Source organism: Asterias amurensis, chromosome 1, assembly GCF_032118995.1.
Source record: "Asterias amurensis chromosome 1, ASM3211899v1".
Lineage (NCBI taxonomy): Eukaryota > Metazoa > Echinodermata > Asteroidea > Forcipulatida > Asteriidae > Asterias > Asterias amurensis.
The window spans coordinates 28,429,351-28,450,088 of NC_092648.1; the positions used below are offsets into that span (position 1 = coordinate 28,429,351).

Genomic DNA, 20,738 nt, shown 5'->3' on the forward strand with positions numbered 1-20,738 from the left:
ACTATAAATAGATTTTAATATTGTGTACAAAAAACAACCATTTAAAATACCCTTATCCAGCGCTTTTCTGAAAAAAACTCCGTTACGTAATCACTCATATTACGTCATAGTTTGGAGCTCCATTTTGTATTTGTTGCAGCGTGGAGGCTAGGTATAACAAAGCAAACTCCAAGACATGACGTCAAAGCATTGTCATTTTCGACGCGCGCTGTCAACGGTAGCCAGTAGGGTTTTTAGTTTTTCGAAACCTTGAGTTTATAGTAGGGTCATATCTTTGGATTCCGTGACCATTTTTTTGCTACCTTTTTTTCTCGATGGATTTGAGTTCAGGAACCATTTAAAAGGAAAATTAGCTCCTATGAACCTCTGAAATGTGATAGGAACTTTTTTTATTGCGCAGTATTCAAAATGGCCGCCGACGCCATCTTGAAAAACATAAATTGTAATAGCTCTGGCACCAGATGACCTAGATGGACAAAGGAGATGTCCTTTTCCACTATATCTGACATGACAAATACACTGGAGTGGTAATTGTAAGGTTTAGGGGCCATCTTGACCTCTTAATCCAATATGGCCGCCGACGCCATCTTGAAAAACATAAATTGTAATAGCTCTGGCACCAGATGACCTAGATGGATAAAGGAGATGTCCTTTTCCACTATATCTGGCATGACAAATACACTGGAGTGGTTATTGTAATGTTTGGGGACCATCTTGACCTCCAAATCCAATATGGCCGCCGTACGCCATCTTGAAAAACATAAATTGTAATAGCTCTGGCACCAGATGACTTAGACGGACAAAGGAGATGTCCTTTTCCACTATATCTGGCATGACAAATACACTGGAAGGGTTATTGTAAGGTTTGGGGACCATCTTGTCCTCTAAATCCAATATGGCCGCCAGAAGCCATCTTGAAAAAACTAACTTTCATTGGCTCTGGCACCAGATGACCTAGACGGACAAAGGAGATATCCTTTTCCACTATATCTGGCATGCCAAATACACTGGAGTGGTAATACTGTAAGGGACCATCTTGACCTTGAAATCCAATATGGCCGCCGAACGCCATCTTGAAAATTTGAAATGTGAAAGCTGTGGCACAAGAAGAGCTATAAGAACAAATAGTGTGTCATTTCCCACTATTTCTGGCATTACAAATTATTTTTAAAATGTTTTATTATAGTTCTGGAACCATCCTTACCTCTAAATCCAAGATTCACATCATAGCAGCTTCACTATCACAACCTATCTCACTTTTCACTTAGCTGCCGCTATCACTGTTGTCATGTGTCTGCGGGTTTGTTGGTAGGGACATGGATCAGGGAATGGGGGGCTTAGTATAACGGATTGGCAGACACAAGCCATTTGCAAGATGCAACCCATGGCCTATTGGTGAGGGGTGACTTCTTAACTTAGTTAGTATGCACGCTCCCAAGTGTGGACAGAGACTGTCCAAGTCAGGCACAAGCCAAATAGTGCTCTTTTTCCTGCATTCTTCACTTGGCAGCTCGGACTTCTCCCAGGGTCTTGCTTTTACAATCGCCATACACGTATGACAAATTGCTCCAAATTGCTGATAATCTTTTGTGTCACAGGGAGCTGTTTTATCTAGCAGGTCTTGTGCCTCTTTGGACTTTTCAACCCAATTGATCCATAGAAACCAGAGTTATCGTCACACCCAAAGAACATAAAGTGGTATGATGGAAGTGGCCATTGCCACATCTCACTAACACCGGGCACCGATTAGTTGATGTTTGCGTTATACACACACATGAGCCCTGATGTATTCTGAGAAACATATGCCACTTGTACAAAGTTGTCAGTGTTCTCAGTATCAAAAATGACTGCTTCTGAGTAGCCTTAAGAACAAAGCACAATGTAAATGGTGAATATGGCAGTGTCTGCCTCTGCATGGGCACAATATTAAGCTCTGGCATCAGACTGCCTGCGAGATTCTTAGCAGTTCTGCCTACTACACGTAGATGATCTCAATACTGGTTGACTCTGCTGTTTTTAGGAAAGCTTCTTGGAGGAAAACTTGAAGGCGGATCTTGCCTTGTTCTCAGGTGTGCTCAGGAGAGCATGGAAATCTTCTGATTTCATGAAAACATTGCTGATTGGCAGTTTCTCTTCAGTGGTAGGAATGGTCAAGCGCCATATGAGGCCCATATCGATGATCTATGTGTATACATCAGGCTCTGGAATGGCAGTCGAAGTAAGACTTTTGCGGGAGCTTGCTTTTCTGTGTCTTACGCATGGTTCCATTGACGTTGAAGATTGCAACGGAAGGCACAACACGATTCTGCAGGATGTCTTCAAGATTGGGCACCACTCGTTTCGACCAGCCAGAGAACAGAGGCCAAAGCTTTACACTCCATTTCCTCCATCCTTACTGCAATTCTTGAGTTGAAAAGTTCTGATGCTTGCTATTTCGAGTGTCTGAAAGGAGTTGCTTTTCATTGTTTGGAATTGCCAGTCATCCAGATGTCAGCTTAGAGCCCTTATTCATTGTTGGCTCTGTCCAAATGTCAAGGACGACACATGAATATGGTTTTCCAATTATTGAGTGCGCAACATACCATATTCCTATATTCAGATTCACATGATGAACCTAAGTACAATGCTGAACTGATTGACCTACATGATTGTAGTTGACACTCTCTTCAAGGACTTTGAGGGTTCCCAACAAGCAGAATACTGGATTTCCTTCATGGAAATGGTGGAGATTCTGACTCAAAGTACCCATGTCATCAGAACGAGCAACTGGACAGAGTTCAAGTCTTCACTCAACCTCATGCTTCCATGGATGTGAATCTATGACAATGACACGTATAGTCAGCATCTTCCCGATTTTACGGCAGATAGAGTTATACAGGCATCGAACCCGCTCTTTTCCCACGAAGGGCCGAAAAAAAGAACCATCTGCAATGACACCCACTGGAACCAAAACATCTAAGATGCCAGATCCCTTTAAACCTCTTGAATATAGCGTAGATGAGTGACATATTGATGTGGAAAGGTCATGTGAAAGGTATGATTTTGTGGAAAGTTTACAGGATGGTCACCAACAATTATTGCGAAAGGCATTTTTATCTCTTTGAATTGATTGGCTTTACAAGTTTACACATCACATCAAATAAATCGTCTTATCAAGTGGGTTGGGGTATGTCGTATGAAATTGCTCGACTTTCCTCTGGTTTTGACATGTTGGCTGAAGCCCTGAAAACCCTGGCACAGTCTGTTCTTCTGGTTTAGGTCTCACTTGGTCATCTTTGGCCCTGGGCCAATGCAAGGATTACACCGCGAGTTCTTTGCCCGTATGTATCGAGAGTGCTTGAATCAGTTAGAATCAGTTGTAATGCCAGAAATAGTGGAAAATTACACCATATTTGTTTGTACAGCTCTTCTTGTGCCTGAGCTATTACAATTCATAATTTGTGAGATGGCGACAGCGGCCATTCGGATTTGGGGTTTAGGATGATCCCCACACTCTACTATAACCGTTCTAGTAGACTTGTAATGCCAAATTTAGTGGAAAAATGACATATCTTTTGTCTGTCTAGGTCATCTGGTGCGATAGCTAATGAAAGTTATGTTTTTCAAGATGCAATCCGGCGGCCATATTGGATTTTGAGGTCAAGATGGTCCCCAAACCTTACAATAACCACTCCAGTGTATTTGCCATGCCAGATGTAGTGGAAAAGAATATCTCCTTTGTCCGTGTAGGTCATCTGGTGCCAGAGCTAATAAAAGTTATAGTTTTCGATCAAGATGGCGTCCGGCGGCCATATTGGATTTAGAGGTCAAGATGGTCCCCAAACATTACAATAACCACTCCAGTGTATTTGTCATGCCAGATATAGTGGAAAAGGACATCTCCTTTGTCCGTCTATGTCATCTGGTGCCAGAGCTATTACAATTTATGTTTTTCAAGATGGCGTCGGCGGCCATATTGGATTTAGAGGTCAAGATGGCCCCTAAACCTTACAATTACCACTCCAGTGTATTTGTCATGCCAGATATAGTGGAAAAGGACATCTCCTTTGTCCATCTAGGTCATCTGGTGCCAGAGCTATTACAATTTATGTTTTTCAAGATGGCGTCGGTGGCCATTTTGAATATTGCGCAATAAAAAAAGGTTCCTATCACATTTCAGAGGTTCATAGGAGCTAATTTTCGTTTTAAATGGTTCCTGAAGCCAAATCCATCGAGAAAAAAAGGTAGCAAAAAAATGGTCACGGAATCCAAAGATATGACCCTACTATTAGGTCCTGTAAAAAAACACCATGCCGAAATAATTGTTATCCAAAAATTAACACACACAAATCCCAGGGCTGGAACACCATTTTATCATGCAGATACCGAGACGCCAAAGCTATAGTTTTCGATTCAAATTAATTCAGGCATGACCTCAATTTTGCTTTATGTAACAAGCAAACTAATTAATTCATAGAAATGACTGTTTACAAACGGCTGCAAAATACTGGCCTCACGTTTTGACCCTACTCTATCTACGTGAGAAGAACTGAGATAATAAGTCATGCATTCAGTTCAATGATAAAAGTTCGTGTCGCCACAACCACCCAAATATGGTGTTCCATATTATAATATGTGCCACCTTTATTCACTTTTTGTTTTACCGTCGCATTTTTTTTACCGTCGCATTTTTTTACCGTCGCATTTTATTCCCCTTTCCGTCGCATTGTTTTCCCCGTCACATTTTTTTTACCGTCGCATTTTTTTTTACCGTCGCATGTTTTGACTAATTTAGGAACAGAATGAGAGCACAAAATTAGCTCTTGATGTGGTTCAGATATTAAAGAAATTCTCTGTGCTTTTTGTTCTGCTTGTTTTTCGGGTATTTACATTTGTTTTGTTGTCTTTAACAATATTAATAGATAGGGCCTAATAATTTTTCCATCCACAGGCTATGATGCGCGAAGTGTTGGCAGGGGCAATTCTGCAGGGCGCGAAATCAGGGATGACGTTAACACACAAGCCTTCTTAAGCAGGCATATAAGACCGCAGCCGTCGATTTCACCAAATTATTCCTAACTTAGGATTAATCTTAGGACAAAGAGGACTCGCCCTAACTCGTTAGGATTAATCCTAGAGTTTCGTGAAATTGACTCGGGGGGAGTTTGTTACTTGGAGCTTTGTGAATGGGGGACCGGGCCTTAGTGCCTTATGTCCATCCGTTTGACCTAGCCGACAATAGAAAACGTTGCTCGGATGCTGAAACACCAGCAAATCTTGTAAAGATTAGTTCTTATTAAGGTGAAACCGAATCTCCAAGTTAGCACCACAGTTACAGAAGTAAACTCAAGAAAAGTCAAATGCATTTTCTATAAAGCTCAAAGTTCATCACGTGGGAGTCACATGGAATTACCCCCCCCCCCCCAAAAAAAAAAAAAAAAAAAAAATGCGACGGGGAAAAAAAATGCGACGGTAAATTTTTTTTGAATAAAGGTGGCACATTATGGAACACCATACCAACAAAATTATCCAACGAACCCTGAATCTGTGCACAAACGGCATTATTCATAAGAATTGTAGAGCCGGAATGCAATAGACACCACACAATGGGTCCCGAGAGTTTAGTGACAATACCGAAAGTGCATACTCAAGGTTTAACATCACAAAAAGATAAATTTACTAAGGTCTACGATAAACTGTTGAATATCAAACATTGCACTTTTTATAGGAATTTACTCCCCAAAATGATTGCACCATCCAAGAAAATCCATACTTAGATTTGTTGATGCCTGAATTGATTTCGATTTCGAAAAAATTGTTAAACATATTTGAATAAAAAAACTGAGTGATCACTGGGGCTGAGAGGGGCTTTGATCTGCCTTACGTGTTTCTGAATGGAGGAATATTGTCCCCATAGTGATCGTTCGTTTTGCACGTTCAAAGCACCGTCGCACGTCCAGATCTTGCCAATGCCCAATCACAAGCTGGATACTGAAGGCTCTACCCTACTCGGACCGTTGTCTTTGTTAAACGCTATGCATATTCATGTATACGTTATTCAATAGAGGCAGGAGAGCTGATGGAGGCATGTGTAAGCCCCAGGAAAATTCTCTTATTGTCTGCTCCTTGTAAAGCATGCAGGTAGCGGACAATCACTCACAAGACAGTGTAGTGTTAGCATTCATTATTTAGGAAAGATTTACTAAGAATTGCTGTAATTATTTTTAAGTACCCTCCTAAACTATTTTGCAAAAAAATGTATGTTAAGAAGGGGCTGGGTGAAGTATGTTGGGTGTCACTGTGGCCGAATAACATAAGGATTTATTTATAACTGTTAAAGCTGATACTCCAGCGTCCTTACTTACTGTTATTATGTGCAAACACAAAAACACCATATTCATATCACTCAGATGTTGGATTGAATCTCCAAAATCCAGTAGTGATCACTCAAAGTAGGGTTTAAAAAGAGAAGAAAAAAGGAATATAATTTTGTAAGTGACCAACTAATCTTATTTGAATGTGAACAGCAGTCCTGAACATCATTACAGATGAACGTTATCTTATTTGAATGTGAACAGCAGTCCTGAATATCATTACAGATAAACGTTATCTTATTTGAATGTGAACAGCAGTCCTGAATATCATTACAGATGAACGTTGTCTTATTTGAATGTGAACAGTCGACCTGAATATCATCACAGACGAACGTAATCTTATTTGAATGTGAACAGCAGACTTTCTCTTTACAAGTTGAGCACACCTACATTGTTAGAATCCAACTGCCCAACCAAAGGGACTTGCACATGTTGGATTGAGCTCACAAGTAGTGGTTTTATACTGTATAGGCTATTTTTGCATGTTTTTTACACACCCTGCTTGCTTAGCAATGAATGCTAACATCACCTTGTGAGTGAATGTCCGCTACCTGCATGCTTTACAAGGAGCAGACAATAAGAGAATTTTCCTGGGGCTTACACACATGCCTCCAGCTCTCCTGCTCTATTGAATAACATGAATATGTATAGCGTTTAACAAAGACAACGGTCCGGGTAGGGTGGAGCCTTCAGTATCGAGCTTGCGATTGGGCATTGGCAAGATCTGGACGTGCGACGGTGCTTTGAACGTGTAAAACGAATGATCACTATTCAGGCGAGGCGAGATGCTCATTCATAGGAAAAATCGGGCACCATGACTGATACTAGTTAGAAATAGACTGACGCAACCATGAACTGTTTTGATCCTATATATTAATAAATACCTATAACCCCGTATGGGGTAGGTAAATAATACGGGTAAGGCCTACACATACGTTACAACCGCGATCACGAATACATAAGTTGAAATGGCGGCGACCATCAACAGTAATGCTAGGAGTCCACTGGGCCAGCGCCAGTTGGTGCCAGTTTGCGACAATGCAATGGTGACTACTTCGCCAAATGCCACCTGGTTGCCCGCCATTCGGCGCCACTTGCCGTCTATAAAAGCAGGGCGGCATCGCAGGACTTTCTCACACAACTTTCAAGATTCGACTCGACAACACCTCCACGCAGTTTTTCCTTCACAATTTCTACAAGATTTCACACAATTTTCAACGAAGATGCAGCTGAGGAGGGTCTGAACCAGGTAGCCGATGGCCGGTATTTATATAGTCGGCAAGTAGCGCCAAGCTGCGGCAAGTTCAAACCAATTTGGCGACCTTTGGCACAAACTAACCACCAATGGGCGCAAAGTAGCCGTCTATTGGCGCGAATGGCGCCAACATGGTTAATTTTGGATTGAAATGGTCGTGTAATGGCGCGAACTGGCGCAAACTGGCGCAACATTTTGGAGTAAGCCGGGTGGCATTTGGCGCACGCCATATGGCACCCAGTTTATTCCACTTGGCGACACATGCCGAGCGGACATTAATTCGGCGCCACAGCGAGCCACTATACGCGCCAATCACATAATCTTTGGCGCGAACTGGCACCAACTGGCGCTGGCCCAGTGGACTCCTAGCAACATGGCTCCGACTCAGAGATCTTCAGCTACTAGCGGAGAAATTCAACTGAAGACGGTCGAAATGCACACAAGTGGTGGGCCACTTCGTATAGTAGTTTCTGGTTATCCCACAATTGAGGGAGAAACGATTCTCGACAAACAACGATTTGCACGGGAGAAGTTTGATCATTTACGGAAGATGTTGATGTTCGAACCGCGCGGCCATTATGACATGTTTGGTTCGATTTTGGTCGAACCTGACTTAGAAGGGGCAGAAATTGCGACTTTGTTTATTCACAATGAAGGCTACAGCCCCATGTGCGGCCATGGTGTAGTTGCTTTGGGTCGTTTTGCCGTGGACAACGGCTACGTAAAGCCTCAGATACCAGAAACTGTGGTAGCAGTGCAGTGTCCGTGTGGACTGGTGAACGCATTCGTCGAGTACGATGGAAAGAAAACTGGGCGTGTCAGATTCCACAGTGTGCCCGCCTTTGCATTTGCTCTCGGTAAGTTTCCCTTTATCTTTGATTTCACCCGTTTCATCCGTTTCACCACGGGATAACTTTCCGTATCCCCACCTTTTCACTATTTTTTTTTCAATAAAAGGGATATCTTAGATACTATACTATTTCCTTTCGATTGAAGTGGTAGCGTGATCGGAATCTTTTCCTTTCCTAATAATTGAATTCCATATTTTGTGCTTATAGACAATATTTTACTATAGTGTACTGCTAGAGTGGGATTCGAACCTACCAGCTCTGGATTCAAGTGCTGTGACGTCCTGTGCTCTACCAACAACCAACTGAGCTGCTCTAATTGCGGTCTCCCATGTTGCCAGTATCTTTGTTAGGGGTGTCAAGTCAGAGTCATTGATGTTGTATATAGCAATATGCTGCTCAAATTGTATTATAGGTTCTACTCAATAATTTAGCATCCAGTGTCACCATGGTCTTAAAGGCAGTGGACACTATTGGTAATTACTCAAAATAATTATCATCATAAAACCTTTCTTGGTGACGAGTAATGGGGTGAGGTTGATTGTATAAGACATTGTGAGAAACGGCTCCCTCTGAAGTAACGTAGTTTTCGAGAAAGAAGTAATTTTCCACGAATTTGATTTCGAGACCTCAAATTTAGATGAGGTCTCGAAATCAACTTGCGTCTGAAAGCACACAACTTCGTGTGACGATGTTGTCCTTTCTTTCTTTATTATCTCGCAATTTTGGCGACCAATTGAGCTCAAATTTTCACAGGTTTGTTATTTTATGCATAAATTATGTTGTTACACCAAGTGAGAAGACTAGTCTTTGACAGTTACCAATAGTGTCCACTGTCTTTAACAAGTATGGAGTTGGAATAATATGTCGCTATGTAAGGAAAAGTGTCCGTATCACCCCACCCTTATTTCATTCGATATGAAGATAATATCTAATCATCCGCAATGATATATCCCTTTAGCAAAAATGAGTGAAAAAGTGGTGGCGTTATACGGAAAGTACAAATTATGTGGAGCTATTTATACATAGTCAGTATGACTCGATTTCCTCTTATTGGTAGAAAACATTGTAAATGAAATTCAGCAAAATTCACGCCTTGACATTTTCGTACAAGCAGGTACGGTCTTTCAAGAATAAAAAGGGTAAATTTGTTGGTGCCTCCCTAGCCTTGCTCAAGGCAGTATGCGTCGACCTAACGGCCGACGCATGCGGATAGTATACGGGGGCATCGTGTCGTGCGATGTTACGCACAGTGAATACGGGTGGTTTTTTTTTACAGCGGCGGACATTTTTCGGACTGAATAATTCGACTGCCTTGAGCAAGGCTAGTGCTTCCCCATCCATTGACGCTGTAGTTTGGTAGCTTTTGTTGTATTGAAATGTATTGAACCGATTGAATGTATTGTGTGTCTACCCGCAGGTAACCAAATTTATTTTTCTTTTGTCTGCAAATTATTCATCCTTTTTCGTGCGTGACCTCTGTATTGACAGAAATAATGTAGCAGTACATTGAAATGAAATGCATAACTGTCGCTTTGTATGAAAAAAATCGGTGCAACTCAAATTTAAAAAAGAGAAATTTGTACGCAAAAAATTACTTCAAAAAGAAAGAAAACAAGTCACAAAAACACGACAGATTGTCCCATATGAATGTCAGCAACAGTCCAAAAATAGTATACATGGATAGATTATTTAATATTCTTCCTGGAAATGTTAAAAGCGAGACCGGATCGTACCTAGTCCGGTCAGGATACAGCGGTTTCCACCGGTAGTCCAAAACCCACGTTACGAAAAAATCAACTACTGAACAGCATGGTTTTCCTGCACGGTGATTGGCTGACGATGACATCAAACATTGATATAGCAGCTTGCTGTTTTCGTTGGTATGGTTCCCCGACCGCCAGGCTAGCGTTATTCAATAACAAATGTGCCTGTATGAGCTGACCCTCCAGCTCATATAATTATCAAGTCCAGGCCTCGGCGCGGGTTTAAACCACTAGCAGAAAATCTCTTCACCACACATTGATTCCCTTAGTTATAGTTGTCAATGTTATTTATTTATTTGACCTACAATAGCAATACAAATTTCTTATTTTTTTTTTTTTTGCAATACGCCTCTCTTAATATTTATGCATGAGGTACGTCACAATGAATGCTAACTCAAACCGAGGCGATGGGCGTAGTCACTGCAAATCATGGGGGACGTGCGCCCATAGCCTCATTTTGGGTACGAATTATGATGTCATGCATGAATATTAAGAGAGGCGTATTATCCTAAGTCGTGGTCATGTCCCACATACTATAAAAGCCCGGTTAAAACTTCACGCGAATGTGATACGAAATGTAACGTCACAGCCCTGTTTTCCATCATATGTTTCGCAGGAGTTCGGCTCGGCACAAGTCAACCGGATCGCGAATTGGTTGTGACTTCAAAATTCGTATCACACTCGCAGAAAGTATGAACCGGGCTTTAATCATACTATTTAGCAATCTAGTTTATTGTTCCATACATACGGTCTATGACCATTGGGAGAATTGAGGTTTACGATATTAATTTGTATGATTATCTGTTGCAGATGCTAACGTGAATGTACCAGGACACGGTGATATCAAAGTGGACATTGGATATGGTGGCGCCTTCTACGCCTTCATCACAGCACAAGAATTTGGTCTTGATGTCAGGACAAGTCGTGTCCGTGATATCGTTGATCTCGCTACCTCCGTTAAGAATGCTGTCAAGGCGCAGGTTCCACTGAGCCACCCAATAAATGAAGACCTTGCGTTCCTTTATGGAGTGATTGTTACTGATGGTGATGATGAATGGAGTGAAAAACCAACTGCCAACATATGCGTCTTCGCTAATGCTCAGGTAACGTGCGTTTGAACAATAAGTCTGAAAGGGGGCATCTTCATTTAATTTATTTTCCAACCATTTCACACAAAAATAATAAAATATAAATAAAACTATTCGACTTTTATAATGATATAAGGTTTGCGGTAAGACCATGTAATGATAATCTCTAATTGAGTTTGGGTTCATGAAAAACACCATATTTCAACTCGACGTTTCGATCAGTATGATCTGATCGTTGTTTTTTTTTTTGGAGAGAGCTGGACTCTGATGAAGCAGCTGCTTGTACTGATGATGCGGATTAGCTTGGTGTAGAGATGATCATGGGTCCTTAGACTTGATTCAAGTCTTAGATTGCGGTTATTCTTCTGCATCTCAGCCACGAAAAAAACGCTCCCATATGGGTGATTCGTTTCGCTTCCCTGTGTCGACCCCGTGTGCTCATCCAAGTGGCCGCGTATCATTTTCCAGGACGAACGTGGGCACTGATTATTCGTACTGGAAAAGTCGCCTATTGTTTTTTCAGGACGAACGTGTGCAGATATTTACCCCTTTTCCACCTGAAAATTAAAATACGCATCATCACGTGAAATTTCTCGTGGTGACGTCAGAGCACCTCGGGACAGCCCCAAGTGACCCTATCCACAAGCGGGTCACTTGGGGCTGGCCGACTATTTGGGCATCTATGTCACTGCACGTCGTATAAAATTAATGATATCATTGTATTCAATGGAATCACTGGATCTAGCGGCAGGGACCTGTCTTTATCCTTGCGGATAAAGACAGGGGCCCGCGGTGTGGCGGTTTCAGTCTTCCGCCGTGTTCAGTTTTCCGGGTGACGTAGTCGGACATATCAGCACGTTGTTCGAACGGTTTTAGCCTTCCGGCGTGTTCAGTTTTCCGGGTGACCTGGATACCGCCGCGAGTACCCTGGCGAGTACTGTAGTTCTCTCAGCAGTGACACCACATTGTTTATATTACGATTCTTTTATGTGTAGTCACATAATCTCTTGCCCCATCTTTACATGTATTCATGGGTACAACTTTAGGCAGGTCACACTCTGCTTGCATAAAAAACAACTCATACGATCCACGCGTTTGCCGCTAGTTGTACTCGATTCGTGGATGCCGCCATGACAGCTACCGGAGGGTAACGGATGACTCAATACGGCATTAAAAATGGACTACTTTCGCTTCCTGTGCGCAGGCATCGCATGACGTAATGCTACCGTATTTGGTCATTCGGAAAACTGAACACAGCGGAAAATTGAAAACGCCACACCGGTCTATCACGCGCCCTAACTCGCAATTAATCGTAGGCTAACAATGACGAAGAAAGATCACAAGAGGGCGCTGTTTGTAGCGGCTATCAGGACGACTAAACAGCCACGATCAAAGACTTGGAACCAAGTCTAGTAGGTCCTGCACAAGATGCATCATTCATTCATATCAGCCATTTCGATACAGGATAATACAACAATACTTTCCGATGGGCCAGGAGAAACATAAGCAAAGCACTGTGCCCCACACGGAAGACCTGCCTCCCAACATCTGCGCCCAATTTCATAGCGCTGCTTAACGGTAAGCAAATTTGCGTGCAATACTATAGCAGAAAAAATTGCTTAAGCCTTAGCGTATTTCACAGGTTGGCAGGAAAATTGGGCGGTCATTGCGGGTTTACCGTGTATTTGCATTGTGACGTCATTTATTTTCGTGCGGTAAGCACCGGAAGGTTAGCATGCCTTTTCGTGTGCTTACGGTTAGCAGCACTATGAAATAGAAATTGCACAGTAAGCACAAAATCGGCCGCTAAGCAGCGCTATGAAATTGGGCCCGGGTCTAAATACAACTATAATAAAACGAATACTCAAGTAACAATGTTTGCACAAAAACAAAAAAAAGGAAAATGGAGTATAAATAAACTCATGTTCATGTACATCAATGGTTTACAACTTAAATATGAATTGAAGCGAACAAATATGCAATATTGTATCTACAACCAAATAAATCAATACAAACCGAAAATTACAATGAATACCCAGGTAATAATTATACAAACTCATAAAAAGTATAACTTATATAGTTCATAAACATTTGTTCATCTAATATATTTCAAGAATTTAAATATATACATAATAAATAAGTAAATAAATAAATATTAGTGAATAAATAAATAAATTCTTGAAATAAAGATGAAATAATAAATGTATAAACTATATTATTGATAAATTGTGGAACATTATGTTAAGGAAGGATTCTCTTTGAGTTCGTTCGGAGTAATAATATTATATGGTTTTGATGGATTTGTCCACCCCCAAAATATAGATGAATTTGACATTCTTCAGAAAAAAAAACAGTGACGAACCTTACATTAAAAAAATGTGATTATTGTATTGTCATAATTGTTCCTGTAAGATTACATTGACAATTCCAATCTATGACTCTACATTTGAAAGACAAACTGACATATGTTTCTGATCTATCCTAACATGCATTGGATGACATTTATTTTGATCTGATTCTTCTTTGCAGGCGGATAGGTCCCCGTGTGGGTCAGGAACAACAGCTCGCGTTGCAGTACAATATGCAAAAGGTCAGATTGCCCTGGGGCAAACCCGTCGCTCAGAGAGTGGCATAAGTGGCACCATTTTCACAGGTAAACCCATTCAGACAACCAAGTGTGGTTCTTTAGATGCAGTTATTGTTGAGGTCTCAGGGAAAGCGAATTACATCGGAAAAGCAACTTATACTCTAGAGGAAGACGATCTGGTTGGAAAAGGATTTTTGTTGAGATAGATCAAAAAGTGACGTAACTTAATTTGTCTTTCTTAAAACAAAAAAATGGCTTACTCTAATTTAAATGTACTTTTTACATTATATTAAAAGGAACACACCCATTAGTATTTGAGTAATTTTTTTTTTTATTATTAAATTATTGCGTAAGAATATGCAACCGTACATTGTTATGCACTTGATCGATGCATTTGCTCAACATTATCAACGGTCTATTTCAAGGATGTGTGGTTTCAATGACGGCGTTGTGATGGATTGGCTGCTTCCAGAAACCCCGAATTATGTCGAACGCACGAGAAAAAATACGTGTGCACGAGATAATCAATTCGTGCGCGCCATAATAATTATGTCGTGCGCACCAGATAAAAATGTAGTGTGCGTGAGATTTGTTGTGCGGACGAGATAATAATGTCTTTTAATAAAATAAAATAAAAATTGAATAAACAATTTTTAATAACGCTTTATTTTAATGAATGTAGTGTGCACGAGACAATGTAATGCGCACCATCATGTCGTGCGCACTAGATATTAATGTAGTGTGCACGAGATATGTTGTGCGCACGAGATAATCAATGTTTTAAATATCCCTTTAGGGGCTCCGTAGTAAATTAAACAACTGCCATGATATTGTGTACACAAACTAATGATGTTATGCGTTCATTCCCATTAGCAAAATGTTTGTAAAACTTACTCCTCCAATAGGTTTCACTTGGTTAAAGGCAGTGTACACTATTAGTTATTACTCAAAATAATTATTAGCATAAAAACTTACTTGGTAACGAGTAATGGGGAGCTGTTGATAGTGAGAAACGACGCCCTCTGAATTAACCTAGTTTTCGTGAAAGAAGTAATTTTCAACGAATCAAGCAATATCTGAAAGCACACAACGTCGTGTGACAAGTGTGTTTTTTCTTTCAGTATCTCGCAACTTCGACGGACGGTTTTCATTAATTTATTACTTTTTTTGCACTCCAACCACTGGTTTTGGTGACTGATTTATAATCAATAAAGTTATTGTTTATTTTTGTTGAGGAAACCTACATATTGAGTCACTTTTCCTTCTTTCGCGTTTCCTCGCGTGTTTACTCTTTTCGTTACTTCGATTAATTGAGTTTTTCTTTAGCGAGTTCCCCCCCCCCAGCGTCTAGTTATATTTCAGTAACATTTATTTCAATGTCATTCAATACAATAATGAACATTATTTCGAAATTACACAAGGCAATAATAGTATGAGGTATGAACGAACAAAGTGTCTGAGACAAGCCGCTATTGTCATAACCCTCCATCCTCTTGAAGATCGAAATTGTGACGATTATCGCAACTGTTGTCCGAGTCTTATCGTCCCGTGAACATTTTGTCCTGTATGTTTGCAATGATGAGGCTATATAAAAATGAAATTATTTTATAAAACAAAATAAACACATACTAATTAGTGATGTTGTCAAAGTCAAAGAAGTGGCATCATTGCGCAGGCATTTTATTTAACATGGGCTCTATTTCACAACGATTTAAAAGTGGTCTTCATTGTCTATCTCATTGCTATAATAAATCTTTGTAAACTCGAGCTCAGGTGTTCTTCCTTTGATCCAACCACAAGAGGGCGCGCGCCATTTGCAGAGTGAGTGGCGGTGGCGGGGCCAAGGCGAAGCAGACGACACGTCAGGATGAATGAGGGTTTGTTTCAACATGGCGGCGTCCATTAGCAGTACCGTGATACAGAGTTCTCCTGATAAAATGTCTTTCGGCGGAGAAATTCAACTGAAGACGGTCGAGATGCACACATGTGGTGAGCCACTTCGTATAGTTATTTCTGGTTATCCTAAATTTGAGGGCGAAACGATTCTCGACAAAAGACGATTTGCACGGGAGAAGTTGGATAATTTACGGAAAATGTTGATGTTCGAACCGCGCGGCCATTATGACATGTACGGTGCGATTTTGGTCGAACCTGACTTAGCCGGGGCAGACATTGCGACTTTGTTTACCCACAATGAAGGATACAGCACCATGTGCGGCCATGGTGTAATTGCTTTGGGTCGTTTTGCCGTGGATAACGGCTACGTAAAGCCTCAGATACCAGAAACTGTGGTAGCAGTGCAGTGTCCGTGTGGACTGGTGAACGCATTCGTTGAGTACGATGGAAAGAAAACTGGACGTGTCCGATTCCACAGTGTGCCCGCCTTTGCATTTGCTCTTGGTAAGTTTCCCTTTTATCTTTGGTTTCACCATGCATTGCCATTGTGGTGACCTTGATTACTTATTAGAAACAAATTTTTGTTTTTGAACAAACTTTTTTTAAAACTTTTGTTTTAATTTTAATTTTATGATTGAATCATTTGGTTTAATGTATATAGAAAAAATTACTATATAAAAAAAATATATAAAGTACTTGATGTAGAGCGGGGGGATTTGAACCTGCCACCTCCAGATTAACGAGCTGGTGCTGTACCAACAGCCTACTCCTATCGTCTAGCGCATCGAAAATCATAGTTCTAGGAGGGAAAAAGGGTACGGTCTGTATGGCGCCACCACTTTTTCATTCGATATGAAATAATATCGTTTCTAATTTACCTCAATGAAATATCTCTTTTTGTAAAAATGAGTGAAAAAGTGGTGGCGCCATACGGAAAGTTATCCTCTAGGAGTACCAACAGCCATACTAAGAAACCATGGAGGTAGAAGTCGTCCAATTGAGACCTTATGTTGGTGGTCTTCCTATTTTGTCAGTATCTTTGTTCAGGTTTAGAGGTGTCAGTCAAGTAATTTTCATGATTATCTGTTGCAGGTGCTAACGTGAATGTACCAGGACACGGTGATATCAAAGTGGACATTGGATATGGTGGCGCCTTCTACGCCTTCATCACAGCACAAGAATTTGGTCTTGATGTCAGGACAAGTCGCGTCCGTGAAATCGTGGATCTCGCTACCTCCGTTAAGAATGCTGTCAAGGCGCAGGTTCCACTGAGCCACCCAATAAGTGACGACCTGGCATTCCTTTATGGAGTGATTGTTACTGATGGTGATGATGAATGGAGTGACAAACCAACTGCCAACATATGCGTCTTCGCTAACGCTGAGGTAACCCTAATATAAGTTATTAGGTGAGGTTGGGTGTGATATGGACTATATCTAGTAAAGGAGTCTGTATCTAGCCAAGCAGTCTGTATCAGACGAGGGCGCTCGACCGAGCCTCAGACTTAATGGAGTCAGTGTCACACCCTACCTAAACCGCACTTAATACACTTTTATCATACCATAACACGATTTAAAGGAACACAGTGCCTTGGATCAGACGAGTTGGTCTATAAAAAGCATTCGTAACTGGTTTTTATAAAATGCAGTGGATTGAAAGATATTTGAAAAGTAGAATACAATGATCCACACAAATTTACCTCGAAATTGCGTGGTTTTCCTTTTATTTTGCGAACTAACACGGTCGGCCATTTATGGGAGTCAAAAATAAATGACTCCAATAAATGGCCGACCGTGTTAGTAGACAAAGTAGAAGGAAAACCGTGTAATTAAGAGGCATGTTTGTGTGGATCATTGTATTCTACTTTTACAACATCTTTCTACCCATATGAATTTTATAACAAACGGGTACAAACGCTTTTCAAAGACCAACTCGTCCGATCCAAGGCAACGTGTTCCTTTAATCCTGCTCCAGAGTGCCATCCCTGCTTTATTGTTGGCCATCTGTGTGCTTACGGGAATCGCAAGTAAACGTCCTGTTTCATTTTCGGCCCTGAGTGAGTGCAAACCTGCGTTTCAACGCTGGGTGCGGCTTACTCTGAAACGCCATGTTTGTAATTACAACATACAAAGTTGCTACCAACTATAATACTGCGCATGTGCACATTGCATAATGGGTATGAAATGGGGTATGATACAGGATTTATTAGGTCAGTGATTAGCCAACAAGGTGGATTTCACCCTGGGGTATGATAAACCTGACGAAAACAAAATGGTTTTGCTATATGGTAAACTGTTGCATAACTATTACCAGGCTAAGCATCTTATCCCAGGCCTGTCACTCACAGAGGAAGTCCTGGCCATTGCCTTGGGCCCTCACAGTTGTCTTTGTCAATGACACACTGCCCTGCCCTTGAACAAAGCCTGCACCTCTTTGCTCATTTCATTTATAAATCAAGCCACTGAATACAAGATGCTCAAGCGACAGTTTTCACCAAAGCATTTCATTTCATTTATTAATTTCACAGGCAAAAATTTCAAGCACAGACAATGAGAACAGTAAGAAAACAAAACATGAACATACAATACAATCACGAAAAAAGCAGCACCCCTGAAGGATTTAAAAAAAGTAAACTAAATTACTATCGAGTTAATCTCCTGATGCCACAATTTACGAAGAGAAAAAAGGGACATTACAGATGGACATTATTAAAACATGGCATACAGTATAAAAATATAGAACTATACAAGCAGTTAAAACTATAAAAGCACTAATGGGCATTAAAAATTAAAAAGCATTGCTTTTCTTACCAGATAAGGATTATCTGTATGATTTACCATCACACATCTAAGCCTGGAATATCATCCATCCTCTTTGAGAGGTTCAGAGGGAAATGCCATTTGCAGGTTGCTAAGGGCAATTCCATAAAAAAAAGGCATTGGACAATCTTCAAGTCTATCCTGGCCTGGAACTTCCTCGTTGAGAGGTCAAGGCAATTTTCTTTTTGCTGAAAAGGACACTTTTATTGGAAAATCTTTAAGTTTGTGAGAACTTTTGAAGGGGCACCGCATACCAAGACAAGGTCAACAGAAGCAGTGGCCTCCACTTAAAGGAACACGTTGCCTTGGATCGGACGAGTTGGTCTATTAAAAGCGTTTGGAACCGTTTGTTATGAAATGCATATGGTTAGAAAGATGTTTTAAAAGTCAAATGTAATGATCCACACAAGTATCACTCGAAATTGCACAGTTTTCCTTTAACGTCGCGAACTACCACGGTCGGCCATTTACCATAAATGGCCGACCGTGTTAGTCGACAGGGTAAAAAGAAAACCACGCAACTTCGAGGCATATTTGAGTAGATCATTGTATTCTACTTTTACAATATCTTTCTAACCATATACATTTTACAATGAACAGTTACAGAACGCTTTTCAAAGACCAACTCGACTGATCCAAGGCAACGTGTTTCTTTAATTCCAGGCGTGCACATTCTTTAGCTGTGATTTATCTTCAGTAATCTATTACCTCATTATTAAAGGTAGTGTCATAGACTGGTTACGTCTCCAAAAAGTTAATGAATATGAACTCTTGGTGAGAGGCATTGCAGCTGTTGATAAGTATGAACTATGTAATATTGTTACGAGAATTTTTTTCACCTAATAACATGGATGGAGTTGACATTGTTGTGAAGACACTGTGAAATTTGTTTGCTGTATTCTCAGCAAGTAGATGCTGTAATAAGTTGAAACTTTCACATTAAATTTATTGTCCCTTTATAATTTTGCCTATAAATCAGCATTATATAGTCAAAAACCAATCTAAGACCCTACCTCTAAAAGCCAAACTGACATATCTTTTATGGTTAAATTTTATAGAATCATCATTAAACATGGAGTTCATCAGACTTTATCTGATTGATCTTTACAGGTTGACAGGTCGCCGTGTGGGTCAGGAACAACAGCCCGCGTTGCAGTACAGTATGCCAAAAATCAGCTTGCCCTTGGTCAAACCCGTGGCTTTGAGAGTGGCGTCAATGGCACCATGTTCACGGGTAAACCCATTCAGACAACCAAGTGTGGTTCTTTAGATGCAGTTATTGTTGAGGTCTCAGGGAAAGCGAATTACATCGGAGAAGCAACTTATACCCTAGAGGAAGACGATCTGGTTGGAAAAGGATTTTTGTTGAGGTAGATCAAACAGGGACTGATTGAGTCTAGTTGTACCTTTAAAGGTTCAAGGGTCATCATATATTTTTGTTGGTAATGAAATGATGATTTATAGGCTTGGAAAATAAGATACAATAAAGTTCACATGAAAGTTTCAGCTTTCACGAACGGACACTAACTCTCGCATTGAAATGTTTTGAGGTGAAAAGTTATCCAAACCACATAACCTCCAAGTGAATTCTTTCTCAAAATAATTTATACTTTCTCACCAAGTACGTTTTTAATGTCAACTAGTTTTTAACAATCATGGCCCTATCTGTGAAGACAAACTACTAGAATTTTTAAAGACATTGTAAAGGAGAATTTACCAACATAAGACCCTACTTTGAAAGACAAACTAAAAGTTATGTCAAATGAAATATGACACAAAGTTTATCATGTTCAACTTGAAACATTACTCTTTAACATATCAAATTTATATCAGTACCAATTCCCAAGAGACAAGCTGAGGAAAACACATTTTAAGACAACCCTAAATCACTGTGGCCTGGTTCGATTGCTTGAGCAGAAAAACAAACAAGCTTTGATTTGCAAGCAAACAATTTCTTGATTTGTGCAATTGAACCAAAGTTTGTGTGGGAGAGATTGGCTGTATGGAGTTTTTGTCCCCTTGTGGGAGTTTGGCGAGTTCCCTTTTGCGTAAAGATTATCTAAACGACCAATCAAACAAACAAACAAATAAACAAACAAACAAACAGACAATTTTTTGAGGGATTG

General features: G+C 40.5%; 2 protein-coding genes across 2 annotated transcripts; both read left to right on the plus strand.

Annotated features, from left to right (window-relative positions):
- Window positions 1-7,407: 7,407 nt before the first annotated feature.
- On the plus strand, window positions 7,408-15,082 carry LOC139935721 (trans-L-3-hydroxyproline dehydratase-like). Its single transcript, XM_071930271.1, has 3 exons — window positions 7,408-8,465; window positions 11,033-11,325; window positions 13,840-15,082. The coding sequence occupies exons 1-3, from the start codon at window positions 7,982-7,984 to the stop codon at window positions 14,101-14,103; spliced, it is 1,041 nt and encodes a 346-aa protein (XP_071786372.1). The 5' UTR covers window positions 7,408-7,981; the 3' UTR covers window positions 14,104-15,082.
- A 698-nt stretch (window positions 15,083-15,780) lies between these two features.
- On the plus strand, window positions 15,781-20,585 carry LOC139935712 (trans-L-3-hydroxyproline dehydratase-like). The gene is made up of 3 exons (XM_071930259.1): window positions 15,781-16,297; window positions 16,886-17,178; window positions 19,723-20,585. Exons 1-3 carry the CDS (start codon window positions 15,787-15,789, stop codon window positions 19,984-19,986), a joined length of 1,068 nt encoding a protein of 355 aa, XP_071786360.1. The 5' UTR covers window positions 15,781-15,786; the 3' UTR covers window positions 19,987-20,585.
- Window positions 20,586-20,738: the final 153 nt, after the last annotated feature.